The sequence below is a fragment of the Ictalurus punctatus genome, chromosome 9 (assembly GCF_001660625.3).
Source record: "Ictalurus punctatus breed USDA103 chromosome 9, Coco_2.0, whole genome shotgun sequence".
Taxonomy (NCBI): domain Eukaryota; kingdom Metazoa; phylum Chordata; class Actinopteri; order Siluriformes; family Ictaluridae; genus Ictalurus; species Ictalurus punctatus.
In genome coordinates this window covers 21,589,398-21,616,144 of record NC_030424.2, presented here as the reverse complement: position 1 = coordinate 21,616,144, position 26,747 = coordinate 21,589,398, and the positions used below count along the sequence as shown (strand labels likewise).

The 26,747-nt window shown below is 39.1% G+C and overlaps 1 protein-coding gene across 4 annotated transcripts in view; it reads right to left on the bottom strand.

The window, feature by feature from the left end:
* Positions 1-17,257, bottom strand: part of LOC108270339 (G patch domain-containing protein 2-like) — a 33,454-nt gene extending 16,197 nt beyond the window's left edge. For all 4 annotated transcript variants that reach the window (XR_006983079.2, XR_006983080.2, XM_017476916.3 and 1 more), the window contains exons 1-8: positions 17,205-17,257; positions 13,318-14,070; positions 6,843-6,904; positions 4,958-5,134; positions 2,385-2,464; positions 2,161-2,225; positions 2,039-2,078; positions 1,839-1,921 (exon numbers count right to left, since the gene is read on the bottom strand). Coding sequence is in view for 2 of the 4 variants with exons in the window: in XM_017476916.3 (XP_017332405.1) it covers positions 1,839-1,921; positions 2,039-2,078; positions 2,161-2,225; positions 2,385-2,464; positions 4,958-5,134; positions 6,843-6,904; positions 13,318-14,057 (1,247 nt within the window). In the remaining 2 variants the exon portion in view is untranslated. The remainder of the gene's footprint in view (positions 1-1,838; positions 1,922-2,038; positions 2,079-2,160; positions 2,226-2,384; positions 2,465-4,957; positions 5,135-6,842; positions 6,905-13,317; positions 14,071-17,204) is intronic.
* Positions 17,258-26,747: the final 9,490 nt, after the last annotated feature.

The following is a 26,747-nucleotide window of genomic DNA, read 5'->3' as shown; positions in this document are numbered from 1 at the left end:
ATGCTCACTGGCAAACTGTAGTCTTGCAAAGGCTTTTTCCTGGCACGCCTCCCATGCAGGTCAAATTTCTGCAATCTCTTTCTGATTGTATAAACATGCACTTTGACACCAACGGTAAGACTTACTAGCAGATCCTGTGATGAAATTTTGGGGTTCTTGGAGACTTCTTTTTGCATCAGATCTGCTCTTGGGCTGAATTTGCTTGACAGAGTGTAGCAACTTCATATAATAGGCACTGTTTCAAAAAGGATAAAATGTTTGCTTATCCAAATATGTTAAAAATAAAAAATTAACAAATAAAAATTTTAAAAAGCCAACAATTTTGTCACATAACTGTAGACAGTACGCAGTAGCCGCCTGAAGCTTTGCTGGAGGCCTGGGTCAGGAGGACAGACATGTCTTCCCCACACAGGCCAGAACCCAGCAGCTTTGGGAGCTCAATGCGGCTGCTACTAATGGGCGGGACACATCAGACATAGCCAGCATCAACCTCCTCTCTCCCTCATTCATTTGGGAGTATGATTTATACTTTTTGAAGTAAAGGGGATCTGCAATTCTTCTATAAAGGAATTAAGAGGCGTCCCATGTGTACAGCATTCAAATGAGAGCATGGCAAAGATACCAGGGGCTTTTAATAGAAAGAAATTAGTATTCAACATGCTTCAAACTCCAATCTGAAGGAACCTTTCAGGTGGAGAAGAAAGGCGATGAGTATGAAAGACAGCGCTAAGAAGAGTGGCTGCTTTATTGCCGTTGTGTTTCTGCCCCTCATCAAGGATAGAAGGAGAGCTTTCTAGAGTGGCCCAAGAGAGAGAGGGGGACAGAGGAAGAGAGAGAGCGCGAGGGAGAGAATTAAGAATGCACCGTAAATAGGCACCAAAGGCATAATGCAGTGAAGTCGAACGCTCTTCGGGCAATTAAACTCTAAATAAATACGCAGATCCCTCAGAGCCCGTATTTACCTCTAAGCATGACTCCCCTTTGACATACCATAAGAGCAAAAATAAATAAATATATTGGATTCTTGTTTATATTTAAGTTTACTGACTAGTTCCATATTCTTCATATTTTTAACTGTGCCTGAACTGCACAACTGAACTGATTTTTACTACCTCATAAAATATTTCGCCCAGTTCGCACTTTATATTCATGTAAATGCACAAAACATTGTCAAATCAGACACGCATCATGTACATCAAGCCTGTAGATCACAAAGGTCATGGTTTGAGCTGCAGTCCTGAGGGACTTGTCCACTGTAGTGATTTTATACACATCAAAAACACACTGACCCTGCTGCAAAACTTTCATGCAGGTCAAATCGGTTAACCCTTGTACCGCTTCGCTCTATGCACGGTTCATTTGGAGAAGTTAACTAAAAATGCTCCATCAATATATTGAGCTTTGACAGCAGATCTGTTCAATGCTGAGTCCCACACACCCCGGAGACACACACAAAAAAATCTTTTTACACATTCTGTAAGCAACTCAATCCTGCCTACAGTGAGGGGAGGTTTTGCTGAACTGAGTGGCATAAATACAATAGCGTTTCACCTTGTCACTTGGCTCAATGATAATTTAGAAGAGTGTTTAGTGCGTATAAACAGAATGACAGAAAGCAAAGCGCAGTTATTTTACTCTGACAGGACAAAAGTGCTAATAAAAGTCAACCAGACGTTTTTCTGGTAATGACAAAAATCATTCTTAGAGAAGAGCATGGCTTTCAAAAAAAAAAAAAAAAAAAACATCTGAATACAGAATTAATAGATAAATCTTATTTATTTTATTTTGAGATGTACTTTGGTAGGAAATAAAGAGTAGAAAAGCAGACAAACTCTCACCTGTTTTTACATTCAGATATGGAGCATCTTGGATGGGAGGCGTCTGGACCCATGCCAATAGACAATGAACACAAAGGTTTCAGCTGAAAATAAAGGAAAAAAAATAACAATAAATAAATAAATAAATAAATGAGATTACAGTAAATGGACAACAAACTCAAAAACAAACCACAGAAGAAACGAATGAGATTCAGTTGTACCTGTCTTCTATCTCGCTTCCCATAGGGGGGCAGCCAAAACCTGAAAATATTCATTATTTTCAAAAGCCATAAAGTAATTCATTAAATAATTAACACAAACAAATGTTACAGTAAAATCTTACTCTCTCTGATAGGAATCATGTGAGTAGTTCCTCAGCTTGTCCACACAAGCAGTAATATTATTATCCTGCAACACATCCACAAGACAAGCTCAATGTATTGAGCGAAAAAGGATTGTACCATGGCAATACCCCAGACCCGCAGGACGCTGTCAGGATTTATTAACGTGCTGTAAAAGTAATGTGTTCTGCAGGTCTTGTATAATGTTTATAATATGCCAGTTCACCTTGGCAGGCAATCTCCTTCTGCCTTTTCTAATGCAGCACGCAGTCACACCTGGCAAACGGTTTATACGAGCATGACAACCTGCAACACACACACAGTTATGATGCTCAGACAGAAGGGGAGCATGGGAGAGCAGAAACAGAGAGTGAGAGAGTAATACTGTAGATAGCTATGCTGCCTTCTTAAAACTGATCCCTGTTGTAAATATATATCTAGCAATAAGAGATGGCATTGTCTACAGCGTAATTGGTGATGAATAAAAATAAGATGTTTGGAGGAAAAAAGGGAATTACCAGCTGAAACTGCCATTCGGAAACTTGAGTATCAAGTAGCAGGGGATGTATTTCAGTGGTCGAGTGCATGCTTTGCCTGGATGAGGTCCTGGGTTCAAACCCCAGCATCTCCAATGGAGATATCTATATGGGCAGTGGTAGCTCAGCGGTTAAGATTTTGGACTATTGATTGGTTTTTGCTTCTTGCTTTTTGTGGATTACAGTTCGGCTTTTAATACAATAATTCCGGACATTCTCATCACCAAATTGGTCACCCTTGGCCTCCCCCGCCTCACATGTGCCTGGATAAAGGACTTTCTCACCAACCGGTCTCAGACAGTGAGACTCGGACCCCACCTCTCCTCCACTCGCACGTTGAGCACAGGTTCTCCACAGGGCTGTGTGTTGAGCCCCCTCCTGTACTGTCTCTACACATATGACTGTAGTCCAGTCCACAACAATAATCTTATCACCAAGTTTGCTGACGACACCACAGTGGTCGGACTCATCTCAAAAGGAGATGAGGTAGCCTACAGAGAGGAGGTCCTAAACAATCTGGCTCTAAACACCAAGAAAACCAAGGAACTCATTGTAGACTTCAGGAAGCACAACACTGAGCTGGCCCCCCTTTTCATTAATGGTGAGTGTGTGGAGAGGGTCCACACCTTCCGGTTTCTTGGCATCCTTATCTCTGCAGACATCTCCTGGACGGACAACATCACAGCGGTTCTTCTACCGCTCGTCCGTCGAGAGCCTGCTGACATACTGTATCACGGTGTGGTACGGTAGCTGCACCGCAGCAGACAGGGAGAGGCTTCAGAGAGTAGTAAGAGCAGCACAGAAGATCATTGGCTGCCCTCTCCCCTCCCTGATGGATATTTACACCTCCCGTTGCCTCAGAAGAGGAAAAACCATCATTAAGGACAGCTCTCACCCTGGCTCTGATCTGCTCAATCTGTTGCCCTCAGGGAGATGTTACAGGTGCATCAAAACAAGGACTAATAGATTTAAGAATAGTTTTTTCCCAAAAGCTATTACCATTCTAAACACATACATGTACTGAGTTCACAGCATATGTATATAGTGTCTCAAAACTGTGCATTTCATAGTACCTCCCCCATCCGCCCCAATATCTTGTTTATCTTGTTTATTTATCTTGTTATTTATCTTGTTTATTTATCTGTTTATTTATCTTATTTATCTGTTTATTCTTCTTGTTTATTCTATGTACATGTTGGCACGGAACAAAAAAAAGGAGTGGCTCTTAATTTCATTGTACATGTGTATAGTGACAATAAAAGGCATTCATTCATTCATTCATTCAAGGTCGTGAGTTCAAATCTCAACACAACCAAACTGCCACTACTGGGCCATCGAGCAAGGCCCTTAACCCTCAACTGCTCAGTTGTATAAATGAGATAAATGTAAGTCGCTCTAAATAAGGGCATCTGCCAAAAGCCATAAATGTAAATTGTTTCTCAAGCTCCCACTTGTAATTTGATCTGAAGTGACATTCATGGGGGAAGAAGCACAATGTGTCACTCTAATATAAGTTTTTTAAAAAAATGTTCGTATTGGCAAGTTGTGGGGGTAGAAGAATAAAATGCGACAGGGCTTGTTGTTATAGGAAAATATTCAACTTTGTGGTTGGAACAGTAATTCATGTGATTAATTTCCTATAACAGCATCTCCCCCTCATATTTTACCCCATACTTATGCAATGTACTAGAATACTTTTATGCAGTAGGAGCACTCATTATTTCACTTACATTATTTCCAACAGCACATGAACGCACACACAAAATCTTCTTCTGTATTACATCGCTCTTTTGCTAGCTGTTTCTTAACCTTTGGAAACGTTAGGGGACATCCTACTCCATTCCCTGACCTCCTCACCCTGGTCATACCTCTCAAACTGCAGACCACAAGGGGGCTCCATGCAAAAGCCTGAATCATGGTAATAACCACGGTATCACTGTCCCTTATCGCCAAAAATGATTCATTTAGATGAAAACTACTGTTACCTCATTATTATCTTGCATTCTTACAACCCCCCTGGTGGTTTGGGGCCTTGAGCAAGCTATTATACATCTTAAAGCTAGAAAGAGCTCTTAGCTATTACATGTATTGTAATTTTAGATTATGTATGTCGCTGATGTAATCTGCTGACTATATGGCAAAGCAAATATGGTTATTTGTCACATTATCTGAACTACTCCTGATGATGTTTACAAACTAGGACTGTCAATGAGTCACTTTGTTAGGAACGTTTCAGCACAGTGTAAGCAGACACTGGCTCTACCTCTCTGACTGGGTTGGCTCGGGTGGAGGAAAGTAGCCGAGCGATGGTTCTCTCTCATAGCGTCGAGTGCAGCGGCTCTGGGGGCTGTTTCTGACTCTCTGCTGGAGATCAGGCCCTGAACACCAATGCCTGATGCACATTCACCTTCAAAGAACCAGTCGCTCTGTTCATCATCACCTGCAGAAGAAAACATTCAACTGTAGCAAACAAGTGAAATTCTTAAGTCGTGATACCTAAATGATTGATATCATGAAATGTACGTAAAGAATAAGACATAACAGGGTGTGCTGTTATAGGAAAATAATCAACATGATTTCATTTATTTATGTATTAAAGAATGACACTTTTATATTATATTATAGTTACAGTATACGTAATGTGGAACAGCCACAAAACAAATTGCCTCCTGTTATCACTTATGTTATCGCAGCTATAAACAGTCACCCCCTTTCTCTTATAGTTAATATAACAAACAGAAAAAAAATACAGCTTGCTAGAGAGAAAATGTCAAATCCTTAGACATTCCCGTGGTAGAAACCTTACAGCTTTACAGCTGACAGATACAAAGCTCTGACAATGGAGACTCCTTCCATAAATGCTCCTTAACCATGTCAATGATTATACACGTTTCTTTGTTTAATAACAGCACGTTTTTAAGCCATTTATTATAAGACAGCTTTGTAGACTTCTATAGGTGTTACTATAGACATTATAGCATATTAAAACAGGAGCATTATATAAAAAACATTACTGTAAGGGCTGTCGTTATAGATAATTAATCAACACCTTCTGATGAATCAGAAAAAAATATCATTAAACATGGTTGCTAGGAAGAGAATGTGATGTTTACTTCATATAAACATCAATCTTAATATAAATTTACCATGATGTTTCTCGATTCCTCACCTGCCTGCAATTATATAGATTAAGTGACTCAATGATTCTCCGCAGCACATACTAATTTCAGGAGAATCATAAATTTTCAATTATGGCTACATGTGCCCTCTGTGTCAAATGATGTTAAGTGAAGTGCAACCTCAGTGCTGCTTCTGGGTCAACCAGGGGCTTAGTTGAAACCCTGTTCATAACTGAGTTGCAAAGGCGACGCCACCTCACACACACACACACACACACACACACACACACACACACACACACACACACACATTTCCAGACATAGTGGTCTCAACGGACCTGTCAGTCAGCTACACAGCAAGGCCATGCCTCTCACAGTCAAGGTGTAGTGACAACTGTTAAATCAGAGGATGCCTAGCACCTCCACACCTAATGAGATTAGCAAAGCCTTCAGCGCTCATTAGCACTACATGACAACCTCTCATTAGAACCGCATGGGCACGCGGTGAGTGCCACCCACAGCAATCAGGCTACACAGCGACATTATCCTATTTGTTTTTCCTTGTTATAGTAAAGAACATTTTCTGCTATGATCGGTTTGGAACTGATACAGTTCCTTGTGTATGGCTGGTTTGGCTAAACTAGAGGTATTTCCTGGTTTAAAACACTACAGATTCAAACATGTTACTATCACCATAGTGTTTTTGTTTTGTTTCTTGTTGTTTTTTGCTTCACAAATCAATGATTGTTATTCCCATTTATCAATAATGCAACCCAGCCAATTACAACTACAGAATTACAGAGTATAATTACAAACAAAATAGATAAATACAAACCAAAACACAGAAGAAGTGTACCCTTTTCTAACCCTTGAGTATATCTACGTATGTGTTTCCTGGAACAGAGTTACATGCTTTCAAAACAGCACAATTTATCTAATTATTCTAAAAAAAATTCATAATAATAATAAATTATCTGTTTCTTTAATGCTGATGTTCATGCCACGATATACGAAAACTAATATTCCTACCTTGCCTTCCCTCATCATTGGTGAAAAGACCAGGATCACTGCTGCACACGCTACTCGTCTCACTACAGGAAAACAGAGAACATGGTTTATCACCTAAAATTTAGTTTAGCTCCCAGTATTATCATTTTTTCCTCCCTTTTAATTAACAGATCCATTACACTGTACACATCCAGTGACAAAACATCTTTCAGGATTGGACATTAGTTTATATGTTTAAAAGTGTCTTAAAAAATTACTATAATAAATACTGTATGTAAGTGGAATCAGATCAGATGTAGCAGACAAGGTCCTTGCTTTGGAGAAAGACGCCAGGGAGGGGCAGGTACAGATGCGGATCGAAGCTCTTGACTGACATGCCCAATCTAATTGAATATCCCTCCCTGTCAACTCCAATCTAATCTGCCCAGCCTTTTCTGAGGATGACAGCAATGCACCAGATTTTTTTTTTCCCCCTCCTGCTTTCTCCGTCTGCTGAGAAGTGCTCATGCACAGAATGGACCTCAGGCCTCAGGACTTTGACTCATGCAACAACTGGACAACATCTGCTATTAGCGACACTGAGGCCTGGAGCAACAGCTCACAGCAGAAATCTGAAACAGATTCACTCCAACCTCAGACTATTGACACTGAACAGTTCCAAGCAGTGACAGTTCATATGCATTGATCAGACAATTCCTTCAATCATTCATTCAATATCAAAGCTTTGTTTTGGTTAGGGTCACAGTGGATCTGGGAGCCTATTCTGGGAACACTGGGAGTATGGCCTAGAGATTTAGGAATAAACACTTTGGATGGGATGCAGAGCTATCAGAGAGATTTGTGTGTTAAAATGACCCAGTCTAACACAAAATACTTTCTAATGTTGGACTTTTTCATCTTTCATACTATTTTGCTCATGTAACTTTTTTACAAACTTGCAATATGAAATTATGGAAAGACATTATAGGTGAATAGGCTTATTTAAAAATAAAAAATAAAATAGATATCACTACAATAAATAAGAATACATCGTTAACAGGTGGTTAGTGATATTCTTACAATTATTTCCTGTATTAAAAGTTTTTTTTAGATAAATTACGTTTGTTTATGCTGATTAAATCTCCACACATTTGCATACTTTATAAAACCAACTACCTTGTGATTTGATTGAAAAATTGTTTAATTAAGAAAATACAATGCGCTGTTATTAAATTTTGTAGTACAAATATCTCATATAAATCCAAATAATTATCAATGTTTTGAGTAAATAGAGACGCAAATTCCATGAATGTAAGTATTCTAGAAACTATTATTTTGGCTCTAAAATAAATGAATGTGTGATTAAAAGGTTTAAAAAGGAAACATTTGTCATAATAAAAAAAAAGTGACATATAGCAGGAAATATGTTTTTCAAGGATATATGACATGACGTGAATGCGGAAATTGCTCAAAGTTGCTAGTTTTTAAATAATGCAATTAGAGTTAGAAAATGCTGAAATAAATATACTTCTGTTGTATATTACATTTTTAGTACTATAGTTTGAAACCGATTACTGATGCAATTTATCCAGAAATCTCAAAGAATGAAAGATTAACCTGTAGTTTTTTTTGTTGTTTGTTTTCTTTTTACCAGTCAATTATGTCTATACCAAAGATGATAAGATCAAGATAAATTAGTATTAATTCTGACAGCCCAAAACTTATATACAAGAACTTTGGTCAATTAATGCATCGCACTCCGTATCATCTAAGACATAGCGGGTGAGCCGTAAGTCTTGGGTGGAGCTGACAGACGCATCTGCTCCGCAGTTTGCCACGTGCTTATCAGAATTGACCTTGACCATGAGGAGAGAGGTTGGTGTGGGTCACACACTTGCTGATGCAGGACTTCACCATATTGGGCGCCGGGCGGCCCAGCGTACCGGCACACCATGCATCACTAGAAGCAGATGGCCTCCACACTGCTGCACCCTCGCACACCCAAGAAGCAGATGTGGGAGGGGGGTCATGGTCTTAAGGGAATAACACAGGCTTAGCCCAGCACTCCTGGATAAGCACACACATGTGCATGGCCACAAACACACACACACACACACACTCGATCCTCAGCTGACTGTTTGCCTCTGGAAGTGAGGCTGAGCAGCATTGCAGTGCTTACATCTTGCTTACAGCAAGAGGAAGACAGCCAGTGCTCATCCTGGCATTGTGAGATTCATAATGAGAGTTAATCGCCCTGTGAAGACAGCAGCATGGAGAACAACTGCTTTCCTCATGGCGAACTGCTGGTCTGGTCACACCCAGAAACATGTATAGCATTACAGAGGCTGTTTTATTAATTCATAACAGTGCTCCATTTTTGGTTGAAACGAATAGTCAGGTGACTTTGGGTTTGAAAATGTAAAGTAAACCAGCTTCTCTGTCTACTGTCTACTATACAGTACTAATGGTTTCGTTTTTGACATAGGTTCACGAGTGATTAACAGCAGATATGTGGAAGAAATCAAACTGTTTTGGATACAAGCACATTTAAGTGACAAGTGTATCTTTAGAAATTCGAAGTGAACTTGAATCTCTGCTTACGTGCTTGGATGTCAAAGAAGAGGAAGAAGTGAGCTCGTTTTGAAGAAGAATGATAGGTGCAATATAAACAATTAATTAGGACCGCGCATTAAGTATTAAACATTATTAAAGGTGTAATGTGATGTTGCCTTGAGAGGCTCGCTGCCAATATGAAACGGTTTCCATTAAGTAGTAGCTAATTAATGCCATGCATTATTGAAAATAACATTTTTCTTTCGGCGTGTAGGAGCCTCCCTTCCCCCTCTAACATGACCTTCAGTAGGAGAACTTTTCAACCGAGTTTATCTGTCTCTGTCTTGCCTTGTGTTAAGTAGAACTATGCATCAATAAATATAGAGATGAATAATACATGCTCAAACAACGCTCATGCTGACATTTGATTCATCATCAAAATTCCTCCACACAGCCCAGGACCTCTAGGAAGACGTCTCACTAGCAGCTTGCCTTAAATGAGCTAATCTCTTCCCCTTCTTGTCTCATTGTCTACATATATCCAGGGGAGGTGAGCCCAAAACACACTTCCGAGACAGGGTGTAATCAATAGGATATAATCCCAGCCTCTTGAGACCAATAGGCCAGTTTGGGGTGAGATTACTGTGCATTGGCAAGTCACTGAGCACTGGCTTATTCTGCACTCCAGAACAAAGACGGAAAACTAGGAGGGGTGTCTCGCTGATAACACAGAGACCCATTCCGACACCATGCCCTCTTCTAAAAGTGTCTGATTAAAAAGGGTCTTCCAGCCTCTTTCAGCATAGATAATTGGATTAGTCTCAGGGATTTGTGAAAACGAACTTGGGCAAGTTGGAATACAATCCCAAACTCCTTGCCTACTTTCCCAAATCAAAATTACCAAAGTAATGACAAGTGGAAGTAGCTACGGAAAGTTAATAACACAACACATATTAACGTCTAACTCACGAATCTGGAAGCTTTGGCTCTAAAAGAACGACTGAATAAATGATTGAATAAATGATTGAAAGAATAAATAAATAAATAATGGATATGTTATACTTGCTTTTTTTAGGCTTAATTTTAATTGGACAAGCTGAACATTTATCTACCTAAGCAAAACAACCAATAATTAAAAAAAAATAAAACCTGTAAATAAATAAATATCTAAATAAATAAATAACCCTAGACCAGTCCATCCAACCTCAACCTGAAAACCGGAATCAGTTTTCAGTGCTTGGGAAATCTGAAGCAGTAGTGTGTCTCATTTTAATAACCACATGGCTGCCACCATATACGGTGCAGACTCCAGGAAAATATTTTTTTAAAAAGTCAACAAATTAACAAAACCACAATTTTCAGATGAAAAACCAAAACTATGTAACTAGTGCAATTTTATTAAGGGAAAAAATTCACAATCTTTGTCGTAGATAAATTTTGCTTAATAAATAAATGAATTCATTCATTAATCTTTAGTAACGACTTTATCCTGTGTCAGGGGCCCCAGTGGATACAGAGCCTATCCTAGCAACACTAGCAATCCACGCTACCAGTCCATCACATACAAACACATACCTTAATGATGACAATTCATATTGAAATTTAGCTGTAACTAAAAGGATGCTGATTCATAGTTGTCTGGTTCTCTGAAATTAAGGTGGGGTCACTCTGAGCCAGAGTTGCAGTGCCGGTGAGGGTGTGCGTACCCAAAGGTGAGGCCTTCCGGCCAGGCCAAAATGAACACCAGGTGGTGCACCATGCACTGAGCCCAAAGCCGGTCTAATCAAGGATGTTCAGCCCAGCTGGAGCTGCCAACAGCTGCTTCACGCACACTTGGATTGGTTTAAGGAAAGTCTGGACAATGTCTGTGCGCTAGGGCCAAGAGGGAAGATGAGCTGTAACTCACATACACCACATGCTTAAAACTAACATCTGGCCTCGCAGTGTGTGTGTGTGTGGGTATGTGTGTGTGTGTGTGATGACCCTAAAGGTAGTGGGATATTTGCATTTTAAAATGCATTGGCTATCCTGCTCAACTTCAGCCCTGTGACTTTCAAAACATCCATCCGTGTCCAGTTCTGATTGTGATTTGGACGAGCTTAGCTTTAAATTCCAACATCACACAAGCACTTCTTTGAAACGCTCCCATCCAATCCAAGCGCACGGCCATCAGGCACGAGGGGCACAAGTGTAAGTGAGAAATGATTGACAGGGCAACACAGTGTTCCCATTTATTTCTTCTCCGGAGCTGTTTTCTGTCATGAGGAGTATTGATTTTTCCATAAAATAAGAAAACAAGCACTATCGAGAGGCCATGCGGGGTCAGCTCAAATTAAACTAGAAGATGTAAAGCCGGCTGTCGGCCTATTATTGGCTGCTGCTGACGCCTCACTCTCTCCTTTAAACCAACCCACAGATAATTACATCATCATGGATCTGAGGAAGGGCTACAGATGGAGCAGGGGTCTGAGTGTGGGATAGAAGGAAGAAGAAGTAGTGAGATATATGGTCTAATGTTGCATGCTTATGGGAAAAGCAGCAAAAAACATAAAAAATAATAATAAGTTTTTTAAAAATACATTTAAAAAAACGAAAACATACAATAGTGCTTAGATTCTGTTATGCTTATTACTCAATAGGTTTCCAAGAGAAACGCACTTCATTGCAGTCCTAGACATGATATCGCATGTCACTCCTTCAGTAAGAGATTGCGCTTCATTCACCTCTGACGTTTCTAACAGAATGAGTTAAGTAAATTGAGGGTCTCCATTGACACCGAAGTAATTCACTGAGTCAAAGTCAATCGTCAGACATTTGTGTGATACACTGGAGAGGATCCAGTGCAGGTGGGAGGTGGGAGAGCTATCCACTTCACCTCAAATTTAATTAACTAGGATTCTATTAAAACTTCATTTCTCACTGATCAATACAATACCAAACATCTTATTTGTATTTTTTTTTTTTTAGAAAGGAGGCATCCTAAGCTAATTGTAGCTAAGAGGCAACAAGCAACAGCAAATTCCCTCGACTGATCACCACAGCAACAGAGGACTACATGCCTTATGGCCTTCATTTTTAATACCTATCCAGTTGATGAATTGATGCCTGTATGAATGATGGTGCAATGAGGCCACACTGACTATTGACATTGAGATTTAGGGGAGCTTCTAGATTGTTTTGAATGTCTTCACTTTTATGATCACTGCCAGAGTTGTTATCAAGCTTAATTACTAAAATGAATGGGGGGGGGGGGGGGGGGGGCAGTTCTGCTGTGTAAAAGGGTACCAAGTCTCAATATATATATATATATATATATATATATATATATATATATATATATATATATATAGATAGATAGATAGATAGATAGATAGATAGATGGATACATATATACATATATATATATATATATATATATATATATATATATATATATATATATATATATATATATATAGTACTGTGCAAAAGTCACTACAAGGTTTTATATAAAATGTTGACGTGTTTCTTTCATGTATTTTGCATTACAGTGACCAGTGCAGATTTGCAAGCTTATATTTTCCTAAAAAAAAAAAAAAAAACCCATTGTAAGAATTGTTGCATGTTGTTAAAAAATTTTACATATTAAGTAATAGACCAATTTTCAGATTGAAAATGTTAAAAAGGTGAGACAGCTCAAATCTCCATGTTTGAACAGCCTACCAGTCGATTTCCTTTTATAGCTGCTAATCAGGGTTTGTTTTTTTCATTTAACTGTTTACTGCACTTAATAGTACATTTTTGATATTTCCATCAATATTTATTCATTTTTTTATTCATCTGCAGTAACTGCTTCATCCTGGTCAGGATCACAGCACTGCAGATGATGCAGACTATTTTTGTTTACACTCTTTGCTTCAGTGTATTCATGGTTATTCTTGTTTTCTAGCAATCTAATTTGAATTTTGGAAGATTTTCAAAATACCATTCTGACATGTTCTCATCAGACGCCTCTTTCTTCTCCTTGGCCTGGCGCAGGATCTTGTCCTTCCAGCATTCCTGAGACAAGCCTCCCACTCCAGCCCCCACAGAGCCGTTGTCCTGCTTAGACCAGCCCCCAGAGCGCTTTTTTAGCCGGCTCAGTCTCTGCTTCTTATAGGACCTCTGATGATGATGATGATGATGATGTTGATGATGATGATAATGGTGGTGGTGACAATGACGATGGGTTTGTTCACCTCTCTCCAATCCACACACTCTAAATCTCTGCTGCACGTTTACATTCACGTTTGGTGGCATGCGTTTGACTTTGCGGCGTCTGCGCAGAGGTCTTCCTGGTGTGTTCTCTGTGAATGAGTCTGACTCTGGCCAAGAATGCTGTCTGGTACGGAAGGACAGTGATGATGGAGTCCAGCGCTTGACAATCAGCGTGTCATCGGAATCACTGTGGTTAGCAGCCAGCACAGGACCTGCTGCTATGGCCACAGCTCCTGCAGCCCCGTGTCTCTGTTCTCTCACAAAGGCTTCATCCAGGCTGGACTCAGATGCTTCACTGAGGCAGAGGCTGTGCTCAAAATCACAGCGTCGTTTGCGGCCCCTCCGCCTGCGAACCTGGCGCCGGTGCTGCAGTGGCCTGAGCACCATCTCCTGCCACAGATCATCCAGCTCAACCTGCTCCGAGGTCTGCTCCAATGCAGACACCAGATCCTGCACCAGCTCCTCCATATCTGTAACGATACTGGGAAAACAAATCAGTGTTACTGCTATACTCAGTTTACACATCCCTCAATGAGATGTTTTTACACCTGGAATTATTGCTAAGAAGCACAGTATATTTAACAAAGCATTATTCTCCACACATTGAAGTATGGCAAGGGTTGTTTGAATTATGCTCTAGCCTTCTGCCTGAAACACTAGAACACTAGTGGAACACTACTAAAACACTGTTTTTACAGTTGAATAAGTGTAGTTAGCTTCACAGATGTTCTGGTCAAATAGTGACCAAACAGCCGCTCTCTTCAATGTTCCCTGCAAGTCACACCCCCAAACACACGAATGAAGCAGAGTCTGAGTCATCCGACTTGCTTGGTTGTTGGTGATCCACATAATGTTTTTCTTTTGTCTTGTTGAAAGTGACACTCAGCCTCACTTTCATGGGTGGGCTATGCATCATAAGATAAGTTAAAGAGACCTTATTATGCTATATAAAGGTACCTAATTTTATTTTAGCCGTCTCATACAATAGATTAACATGCATCCAAGGTGGAAAAAAACACTTCGATTTTCTCATAATTTACATAGCAGCATCAACTCTTTTTCTCCGTGTCACAAACGACTCTACTCTGATTAGTCAGGTGTCCCGGTCTGTTGTGATTGGTCTACTACTTACAGCACGTGTTGGAAAGGAAACGCCCAATACCACATCTGAATGGGCAATTAGCAGAGGCTGACAGCTAACAAGCTAACAGGCTAACAGCTGTGCACTGGCTGTATACGTATACAACAAATCCACGCATTTGGAACACTCTGTAGAAAATATATACATAAATAATTAATCATACTTACAGGTTGTGATCCAGAGGCACAAGATAGTACAACTAAAGTGGGTACGGCCCCATCTTTAACGAATAATCGTTTCGTAAATCCCGCATTGACTTCAGCTAGATTTGAGAAGCAGTCGTCGGTGAAATGACGGGAACACAAACGAAGGTCGGAGTTGAACTGCTGTGGTATCATTTTAAAAATTAATTCTAACTACTGACGCTTTACATCCTCAACCTTTGAGAGTCCATGCAAAGTGGTTTTTCTGTTCGGGAGCAGCCAATGAAGACCAGAGGTGAGGTTTTTTGTTACAAACCTACGTAGGTTTGTACAGGAAGTAAGTCTGGAATTACTGACGACTCGTTTCAGCTGTTCAGAATCCGTTCTTTCTTTTGGGAGTCAATAACTCTGTTTGTCGTGCTCTTTGATTTTTGAAACTTTGCAGATGTTTTACATTCACAAACAGCCATATAACACACTACATGAATGGTAATATCTGAAAAAGCATAATAAAGGCGCTTTAATATTTACCTAATTTTGTACAGTGGTTTGATCTGCTGCGATTTCACACTAAGAGCTCTTAGCTCTTTTCTCTTACACTATATAACAAAAAGTATATGGACACCTGACCATCTTAAACATATGTGCCCATTCCAAAACCATGAGCATTGACATGCAGTTGGACCTCCATTTATGTTATAATAACCTCCACTCTTCTGGGGAGGCTTTCCAGTAGGTCTTGGCACATGGCTGTGTGGATTTGTACCCAATAATCCAAAAGAGCATTAGTGAGGTTGGGCACTGATGTCAGGTGAGAAGGCCTGGTGCGCAGCCAGTATTACAATAATTGTAATGCTACAGCATACAAAGACATTTTATATAATTGTGTGCTTCCAGCTTTGTGGCAACAGTTTTGGGAAGGCCCACAAATGGGTGTGATGGTCAAGTGTCCACATACTTCTGGCCACATAGTATGTGTAGGGGTTTCTGGCAATCAGTTACTTTCATTCATGCAAGTTTGCTAAAATGTCACATGAAGTAGACAAAAAAAATGATCTCATAGCTGTTTGTCGATCACATTCTCAATATAATATGAAAATTGACTACATTCAAGTGAAATTTGAAATTTAAGATAGGTGTCATCTAAAGTCGCCATGAAGTGGCTTGAAACACATAGCGTTATTCAATGTGTTAACGTAATTTACACTGAAACAGGAAGTCAGGGACGGACATATCATGTGGCCCCTCCCCCTTTTTAAATAGCCAGTAGCGTTTAGCTTACCTCAAAGCCAGGAAACCTACAACTGTTGGGGGCGGGACACTTTAGATTCAAGAGAGCATTTGATTGGACAGAAAATCTGATGAGAAGCTGAAGTGCAGAATGATGTCATCAGAGTAGTTGATCAGTATTGGTGGTAGAGTGAGACTGTAAATTTTTAATGCATATATCTTCTAAAAGCAAATTTTGTCATTGTTTTGGAGAATAATAGCTTATAGATAACCTTAAGGCAAACATATTCATACTAAAAGGCACAAATAAATAAATAAAGTCTGGCACAAATGATATGACGAATGGATGATTATATAACCTTATTTTTGCACACCAATGCCATAAGAATATAGGGAAAGGTTTGGGACAGTTTTTAGACACGTTTGCACTTCAGTCTCATTGCTGTATCCCATAAACTGTTTCTACACAGACAGAGATGCTGCATGCGGAGCTCTGCGCTGCACCATGCATCAGTGACGTTGGCTATGACGTCATGCGTCCTCAGCGAACGAGCAAAACAAAAGCACGCCGCATATAGATTACATAACACTGATGCCCTTCAGCGCGGATCGCTTAAAAAACGCCAAAAATATATGACAACTGCATACTGTATTAGCTTCCGTGTTTACGACAGACCGCAAAGTAATTTATCTCGCTTTAGATCCGCGGGAACAACAAAATGGGAGAAACGTGAGCGGTTCATTTGCTCGCATTTCTACCCTCTTTCTTTTCATCAGAATCAGACAAAAAAAAAAATGCTCGATGCTGCAGGACAGTGTTTCAGTTTACACCATCAGAAGCTGCGTCAGTATTAATAATAATAATAATAATAATAATAATAATAATAATAACAACAACAACAATAAAACGTTATCTTTTATAAATACCACTGTCCAACACTAAAAAGGTTACAAACACTGAGTTGAAACAAATTCATCAGCTGTCAACAGTCAACCACTAACGCTATTATACTAATACGCTACTATACTATTAAAAAATAATTATAAAACTATCCTTTAGAGATTTTCAAAAGGTAAAGCACTGCGTTATTTATCACTCACCGTCGCAGTTCCTGCTTTTTTGTTTTGACAGCTGAGAGCACGGAGAGCGCTTCCGCCCCGCGGATGATGTCACTTCCGCCTCATTCCATTTCAAAAGAGCTCCATCGAGTGCTATGTTTATAATGAAAATGTATTTAGGAAAACTTAAACCTCTTTAGATTACGGTATTGCCTCAAATGATAAATACTTTTTTTTTTTTTTTTTTAAAGACGTCAAGAACATGCATTTTTATGCCTCTAAGTTTTCTCTTTTCAATTCAGTTTAGTTTCATTTATGTAGAGCTTTTAACAATTGACATTGTCAAAAAGCAGCTTTACAGAAATCTGCATGCACATTTAGATCCTTAATAAGCAAACCAGAGGCAACAATGTCAAGGAAGAACCCCTGAGATGACATGAGGAAGAATCTTTGAGAGGAATTAAAATGGAACCCATCCTTGGGTGACACTGGATAGTGTCGTTACTCTTTTCCAGCTGTATACGATAAAGACAAACTGTAATAAATGTGTTAAATTAGTAAATAAAAGTACAGTAATTCTGCAATAAACAATGCAGTGGAGAGTATCCACTGAAGAAACCCTGAATCTTGGGCATTATCCATAGCAGCAGAAAGTGAATCACAAGTGCAGAAGTGTAAAAATTACCTTTAGACTCTGCTGGAGAAAAAAACTATAGAAACCATCACAGAAATTAAAATGATTTCCACTACAAATACAATTACAAACCATCAGCTAACCATTAAAACCCTTACCATTACTTAATGGCTTAATGGTATCCCCTAGACATAACATTCCACTAACAGAAGGCAACAAATAACCAGTAGAGACCCACAGGGACCATTACAGTTTCCATTAAATCCAATACCCATTATAACCATTACAAATTCTATGAGGGTTTCTATTGTTTTGGTTTTTTTTTTTTTTTTTCAGCAGGGGCATTTCAAATGCTGATCAAAGATCTATAATACTTCTATAAAAACAAATAAATAAATAAAAACTATAAAAGGTTGCATTTTCACTTAAATAGAAAGGGAATAACATATTGATAATGATAGGTCTCAAGAATATCACTGTTACTATTGGTGAATCCAAAACTATAGAAAATCATCCCCCGTGTCCATAATTGTGACTTATTCTCTTTACCCTACACATGTTAAAGCACATTGACTTTTTTTTTTTTACCCTCTCCTGTACATCATCTGGACACTAACCTGCAGCAATGCATTGTGAGATTTCATGAACACACTGAATATTCTTCATTTTGCTTTCACTGATAGCTACAAAATGGTCAAACAGCCAAAACTCACTATGTAGTTAATAGCGTACAGTTTCGGAAGTAACAAGAATGAAACTAGGTCACATTTTAGTCAGAAGTGAAGGTTTTCATTGTTGATTTGTTAAGCAATATTCAAATTTAACATGTGCAACATAAATTAAAAGCTACATCAACATATCATTGTTTATCTAGCAGTTGTAATGCATCTAATTGCAACCCACCATAAAAGAAATCCTGGTATAATTGATTGGTGCTACTCACAAATAATAACAGTCAGTAATCAAATCCAGTGCTGATTTTTTTAGTTAGATAATCTGAAAGAATAAGTAATACGGTAGGAGAGGTAGAACAGCCTTTCATACTGAACAGTCTTGAGGGACTAGTGTATCTCATTAATAAGAAACTAGAAATTAGCCTACACATACTGTGGTACACTCATGAGATTTGCCTTGAACATGTGTATCTATAGAAGCAAAGTATCAGGGAAAAAAAAGTCATTTGTACTGTAGCAGTAATAACTACTTTCGGTTTTCAGATGAAGCTAAACTCCACACTCCCCTCACATATACACCCACTAAATAAGAGAAGGGGATAAAATGGGAAAGGAAACTCAGTGAACAAGAGCACAAAGACCATTTAATCGCTATCATCTTCCTCTTAATAACTGCAAATTTTCCCCTGGGCTCCTGGGAGAGGGCCTCAGTGAGCGGCTAAGCCCTTATCTGTCCCTTCCACATTTAGTGGTGGAGAGTGGCTCCCTCAGTACCCAGCCCCCAGGCCTCAGCTCAGCAGGGCCCCCGGGACCAACACGCTCATGGGCCCTCATTGTTTAAGACGAGCCAGAGCATCTAGGGAGAAACCTGCCTAAAGACATAGAGAGGCCTCCACTGCTGCTTTATTCAACATCTACTGTTTCACAGGCCTACAGATCACAAACACGTCCCTTTTAGGACTAATAATTAGCAATTTAGGAAGCTTTCCCCCTCAGGATACACAGTTTCAATTTAACCCATCAGGTCAGAGCTTGCTTCACAAGGTGTTTAATATTCATTATCTCTTCCCACTTAATAATTTCTTGTCATTACATCAACCAGGCAGAGGCAGGTGATCATTTTTTCCACATTCATTGTCTTTGTAATTCCTCTGCTTAATAAGGTCTATACAAGCAATGGTTTTGTATGAGGAGTTCCCAGAGCATCTGTTATGAGCCTGAGACCAAACGTAAATACAAGGTAAAAATAAATAAATAAATAAATAAATAAAGTAAGTGAAAACATTATATTTAGAAAGATTAACATACATGTTGATTAAAATTCTTGAAGGTTCACTAATTTTGCTAAATAGCTATGGACCATGATGTATTTCCTTTATCATGTATAATATTTCTTTTAAAATGTTTGTATGAAATTTCACCCCTTAATTAAATATGTTTTGTTGTTGTTGTTTTTTACATTAGGCCACATTTCATATTTTTATACAAATTTATATATTATTTGGCACATTATTTTATATTTATCTGAGAAGAATTTTAATCCAAAACTTATACACCACCAGAAACAAAACCAAGAACAAAACAATAGTAGGAAGAACAAATGGAGAAGCAACTAAAAGCAATAGTTGGATTAGGTGCTACTACCCAGGAGAATCAGTCCAGCTACAAATTATATAGTAATATCAGTCCTGCTACAAATTGTATAATAATGATACCTAATATCACACGTTACACGTTTACACTAGAGCAGTATGAGTAACTGTGAGGTATGTTTGCATTAAAATTGTAATCACACGGCAAAAACAGAAATGCGGTGAGATATTTCTGAATATCTGTCTTGATCTGAACGTCAGCTGAATCTTCAGTCACATGACTTGATAACTGGTTTTGTGCCTTTAAACTGTGGTAATAGGCATCAGTAAACTGACATATATTTAATCAATGAAAGCTCTTGAGAGAATTCTGCAGCACAACTTATCCAACTTACAAGTGTTAACAAAGTTATTCCTTTGAAACTGTTTAAAAATCCTCCCCACACATTGTACCTCAGGGGGCAATAAAAACATTTAATGAGAATAACCAAGGATCCATTGTTTCAAAAGACTCAACTCATTCATTTGCACCCAATTATGTCTCACAGAAAAAATAATTGATTTTCACTCTCTTACATAAAAAAGAAGGCAGTGATAATGTGCATTAGTTTGGAAACCTAAATTTCGAGATTCTCATCAGAGTGAGGAAATACATCTTAGCTTAGAACAAAAGGCAAGCATTTAGAGACACTGAAAGGGCTAGGGTTGGAATAATGAATGAAGTCCAAGTAAGCTATCTTCCCCGGGCAGGGAGTCACTGGGGATGCAAACACAGAGCCGGTGAAATGAACTACCTATCTGCACACAGAGTGACTGCTCCATCCTATTTGATTTGGCTCTCCTATCATCTCTTAAGAAGATGTCAGCCTTGCTCCATCTATTGCTCCGAGCCTTTATCGAAGCGAAGACGTTCCCGTAGCAAGAAGGGGGGAGCTGCATTTCAATCCCTTTCAAACGCACAACACTATTATAACACTGTTATGCGATAAAAAGCAAGTTGTTAAATAGATCTGTCTATTTGAATGGTAATAATGATCATTTTAAGAGGCACCGTGTCATGACTCTTCGAACAAGTGAATGTATTTGTATGCAGATGTTGGGTAACGACGTGACATGAACGACCTTGCCAAACTTTTGTACTGTAAAAAATGGAACAGTGTCTTCACAGTTGTCTTTTTTTTCATTCCTGTTACTTCACTAGCTCATTTTTATTGTGGTAGATACAGACAAAACATATGATTTCAACCAAAATATTTTGATAAAATCCACTTATCCCTTATCGACCCTTTGCCCAGGACAATGCCTGCTATGATAGCCGAGTAGGCTTGAGAGTTCTTTAAAAAGCTGAGCTACAGTATGCTTTCTCAGGTGGTAACTGAAATAACTCATTTTTAGCTTGGGGTGCAAGAAAATGCTCTAAATGTCATCTAAATGTCATTAAAGGCTAAATTCCGAGCTAAAAGTTGCAGTTGTATAAGTTATGCTTGTCATGCTGAGCATTAGTGCATTTCACATGTCACAGCATGAATTTCAGATCCAGAATTAGAATTAGTCTTAGGGCCAGTTTCCCAACCGTAGACTCCATAACCATAGTGCTGGGCCCAGAGAATCTCATGTGGCATAGAATTAAGAATATGGTGTGTAATAAAGAAGCAGTACACATGATGTGTATATATCTTAAAATATATCACCTCATTTTTGGACGTATGTGCCAGCACTTAAACTATTTAATAATGTTTAAACCTATTTCTGCACTAGGTTAAGAAGAGATAGGACCCACCGCACAAAACCCTAAGGAATCAGAGAGCCAAAGGGGCTTCTATATTAAAACAGATCCATATAGAACCCTACATTTGAACTTGTCCCCCTTGTGTAATATAGAAAATTATGACTCCATGCTTTAAATCTAGAACTCATTAGACATTAATTAGTTACATAACTAAGATTTTGGTGGATAGATAAAGCCTTAAGAAATGAAATCAATGAGGGGGAAAAAATGCATCCTAGTGTGGTCTGTCATTCAGATTCAAGACACAAAGCTCAAACGCTCCCTGTGGACCCGAGCAACATTATCAGCAAACAAGACTGACCCACAATGAAACATAAGTAGCTTGTTTGGTTGACGCTATGAGAGCAGTGATACTTTCATAAAGCTGATCCTTACACACTTTATATCAAAGAAAGAAAAATCGAGCAGAAGTTCATTGTTAAGTTCATACAGAACACTATATAGCACAATGTTTATGATTCAGCTAAAATGCTAAAAATTCTGATGTGCTAAATGTCTAAGATTAATTTCACTGCTATTTTCTATAGGCATAGTGCTGAGAGGAAGCTCATAAGGACATGATGGAGAATCCCATTTTCCTTAAACTCCATGTGTGAGCACTCACCCAGGCTATGATGGCCCTGCCTTCACCCCGTACTGAGCTTGGCTGCGGCCTCCATCCCAGCTGCTCACCACTTTCCATTTATCTGCCCATATACCTATAAAACTCGGTCAGCTCTCCCTTGCTTCAGCTCGGCCCAGCCTGGCAGATTGAGAGCGGCCCGTAATGCACAAGTCTGTTTTTATTATTCTTGCTGGGGGAACACTATTTCATCAAGAGCATGATTCCAGAGTAGAGGGGAAGAGGAGATAGGGCCTGCAGCGTGGCTATATTTCTTCCAATCAAACATTCCGTAAGGGAAAAATGAGTTGGCGCCATCAAAGCTAAGAATAATGCTGCCAGCTTTTATGTAAAAGGAAGGACTGATGGACAAATACAGGAAGGCACGACAAGTTTAATGACGTGTGTTGAGGGTGCCCGAGATTGGAAAAGTGACAGAGAGAAGCAGCCTCCTTGGTGGAATATAAATTGTGGGGGGCCTGCTGTAAAAAGGCTTTTATCTGGAGTGAATGTGGGACGTAATGTGTGGGTCAGGGTTAAGTCATTTTCTCCGGCAAGTTAAGCGAATAATGAAAGCGAGTCGGCGCAAAGAAGGAGCAGTGCTGGCACCAGTTTGTCTTCATTTATTATGCCAAATCTCATGCTTTTGGCGTGGCGGCACCGAGACCCGTGGCTCGCACCGGTGGACGACATATCGCTTAATTTACACAAAGTAATGAAAGCAGGGAATGGGAGGACAAAACAATTTACCTGCTGACATGAGAAGAAGTGATTTGCGAACATAGGGGTTAGCGGAAGAGCGGGCACAGGGCCACGGGTGGGATAGAGGGTGGGAGGCAGAGAAAGGCAGAGCGCTAAAGGGAAAGATGTGGAAAAGGGGAGGAGGAGGGGTAGGGTGGGAGTGGAGCTCCCTGTCTGTGATCACAGCTGTGATTATACCTTCAGTAGCTCAGCTGTGGAGACCATCTTTCACACATATACACATCACACATATGAGGCACATATACCTGCATATACAACATGTAGGGAAAAAAAAACTTTTATAGACCAACCACTGACACATTCACCCAGCCCTTTTTTTTATATTTTGCTCCATCTCACCATCAAATATACACACATATACAGAGAGCGAGAGAGAGAGAGAGAGAGAGAGAGAGAGAGAGAGAGAGAGAGAGAGAGAGAACCTAAAAGGCCAATCAAGGCTTAATTGACATCAGTCATCAGTGCTTAAGGAGCTGAGGCCCTTGTCTCTCTGTTTTGACCCTCCTAATCGCAATCACACACAGAGAATCTGTGGCTCTCCAGCCCTTCATGAGAGTAGCCTACAGGAGATCACAGTCATTATCATCACTCCAACTAGCAACAGGTATTTTTAGCCACAGACCTGCTGGAGTTCACTGCTATCTCGGGAGATCAAAATGAACCAGAAACCAAGTTTAGTAATAAAACATATTGAAATGTAACGATCATGTGTTTCCATGGAATATATCATTTAAAAAGGCCAAGTTCATTTTAAAGAAGGTAGAGGAGATCTGCACTAATCTCCTTGCCTGGAAGTTTTCCCAGTGTGTGATGACCACAGATCCTCTCAAGTGATTGAAGACAATCATTGCACTGTTCCTGTGTTCTTAATATTACAACACAGTCTCTGTCAATACTCTTCAGCTCTAACAGATGGCCGTCTATAAGAGATGCACAAAGTGCCTGACAAAAACCCCTGTCATTTTCCAATCACTGGCGTTTAGTGCTGGACAGTTAGATCCAATGCTCCGGGGACGATTTTATCTATAAGAGGTAAAGAGACCTTCAAAAAATAGAAGCAGAGATCAAAATGGCAGAAGAAAAGCAGCTAGCTCCTCTCATGTACTATACTGCCTTCATCCATTAATGTATTTATGATGTTTTATACCTTATATACAGATTTAGAATGATTAGGCAACTTTGAACTTTTTGTATTACCAATTTTTAAAAATAAGATTATTCTTTTTATATATATATATATATATATATATATATATATATATATATATATATATATATATATATATAATCTGTTGTCAGGTAGTTGATAGAAATTAGAAGTTTTTAAAAAATATCATTATTTACAATCAAGGACATAATAAAAAGTTCCTGAAGTACAGAGAAGGTGGAAATTTGATGAGAATAGTGAGGGAGGCAAAGAAGAATCCAAGTCTAAATAACTTCAGAGGAGGCATCAACAAATAAGGATTCTGAAATCAGTGTTTTAGATAAAAACTGCTCTAATTATTATTTGTAATTTTTTAAATGAAGAGATGATTGAAAATCATATTCAAACAAAACTAGTAGTCTTAGTGTCAGCTCAGTTGTTAAGGCATTGGACTACTGATTGGCAGGTTGTGAGTTCAAATCCCAGCACCATCAAGCTGCTGCTGCTGGGCCCTTAAGCAAGTCCCTTAACCCTCAACTGCTCAGTAGTAGTAAAAATAAATAAATAAATAAATTTAATGATCAATGTCAAATGTATCTTTTTTCACTTCTGTAAGTCTGGATAAGTATGACCGCCAAATGTAAACTATACAGCATATTTAGTACAAAATTTTCTATCACACACAGTGTGTACATGTAACTGATTTTATATAAGGGTGCCAATAGTTCTAGCACTGACTGTCTATATAATGTTCTGACTGTGATCGTCTGCTGTAAAATACTATCATGTATTAAGAGGAGTTAATAGATTCATTAACACGTGACATTCCCTGTGTAAAAAAGCTCATTTATTATGAAATCAGTCCAGTAACTATACACATCATACACACAGACATTACTGAGCATGCTCAGTACACACAGAGACACACATGCACAAAGAGGCAGATGCAAGTGGTGTGTGTTCCTGTAGAGCTGCACGGTAGGCAGGGTTGGTCACGGTAGACGGTGGGGTGTTGTCTGCTTTTGCTGGCACAGCTTCACCACGAGTCTGAGATGACAGAGGAAGTATCACTCTCCATGGGCATGCTGGGAAAAGCCTGGAAGCGTCTCCATCCTGCTGCTCTAACCCTCACAACAAATCAAACAACACAGCACCCTGGCCAAGCAGCCCTCTGCCACAGTGCTAAGGGCCCGACATCGGCTGGACGCATGCGCTCTACATAGAGCTTCCACTCTCACAGTTCTGCTGAATTAAATACAAGTCATTGCTTTTAAGAAAAAAGACAAATATGATCATATGAAAGCAAAAAAAAAAAAAAAAAAAGTAGTGGCTCTTGAACAAGTGCGACTTTTCACTGTACTTATTTACTACTTAGAAGATAAATATGTATATGTAAGGGACATCTAGCAAAAATTGGTAAGTCTATTAAACCAGTTTAAATAAATACCATACAATACAGTGTAACACATTGGTTTAAGAACAAATGTAAATATCAGGACTACACTTTAATATCAGTGTACCTTTATTGGGCCTACATAACACCTTCATATGTACTACATAAATATTTAATTAAGCATCACTGAAGGATGTAAGGCTTATGTCAAAACCCTTGATGTGACAAAGTATTTTGGAGTATATTGCCTCGTCTTTGCTTGAGAGAGAAGATGCCTCAATTATTATTATGAGTTACTGTATTTTTATGCTCATCTTGCCATTCATTTGAGTTACTAAAAGTACATTCCTGACACTTTAAGAAAGTTGTAGAAGTTGAAGACATAGTCCTTTGTAACAAAATTATAAATGCAATTTTGGTTACTACTTTTGTTTGAGATCGTCAAAATCATCCATTTATGTGGCCTACTGTCTGGGAAGTATTAAGCTTCTGCTTCATAATAATTCTTCTTTATTAGTTCATCAATATTTCTTGAATGTGCTGTTAATAATTAAGACATTTGAATTATGAAGCATTACTGTAACACTTCACTTATGTTATATGATCAAAAGTTTGTGGACACTCATATCAGGGTCTTCCGTAAACTGATGCCACAAAGGTGGAAGAACACAATTGACTAGAATGTCTTTGGATGCTGTAACATTTGGATGCTGTAGCAGGGTCCAAATCTGTTCCAGCATGAAAATGCCCCTGTGCACAAAGCAAGATCCATAAAGGCATGGTTTGCCAAGGTTGGAGAGGAAAAACTCGAGTGGCCTGCACACAGCCCTGACCTCAACGCCACTGAACACCTTTGAGATGAACTGGAACACTGACTGCACCCCAGGCCTTCTCGCCTGGCATCACTGCCTGACCTCACTAATGCTCTTGTGGCTGAATGGACAAATGCCCACAGCCACGCTCCAAAATCTAGTGGAAAGCCTTTCCAGAAAA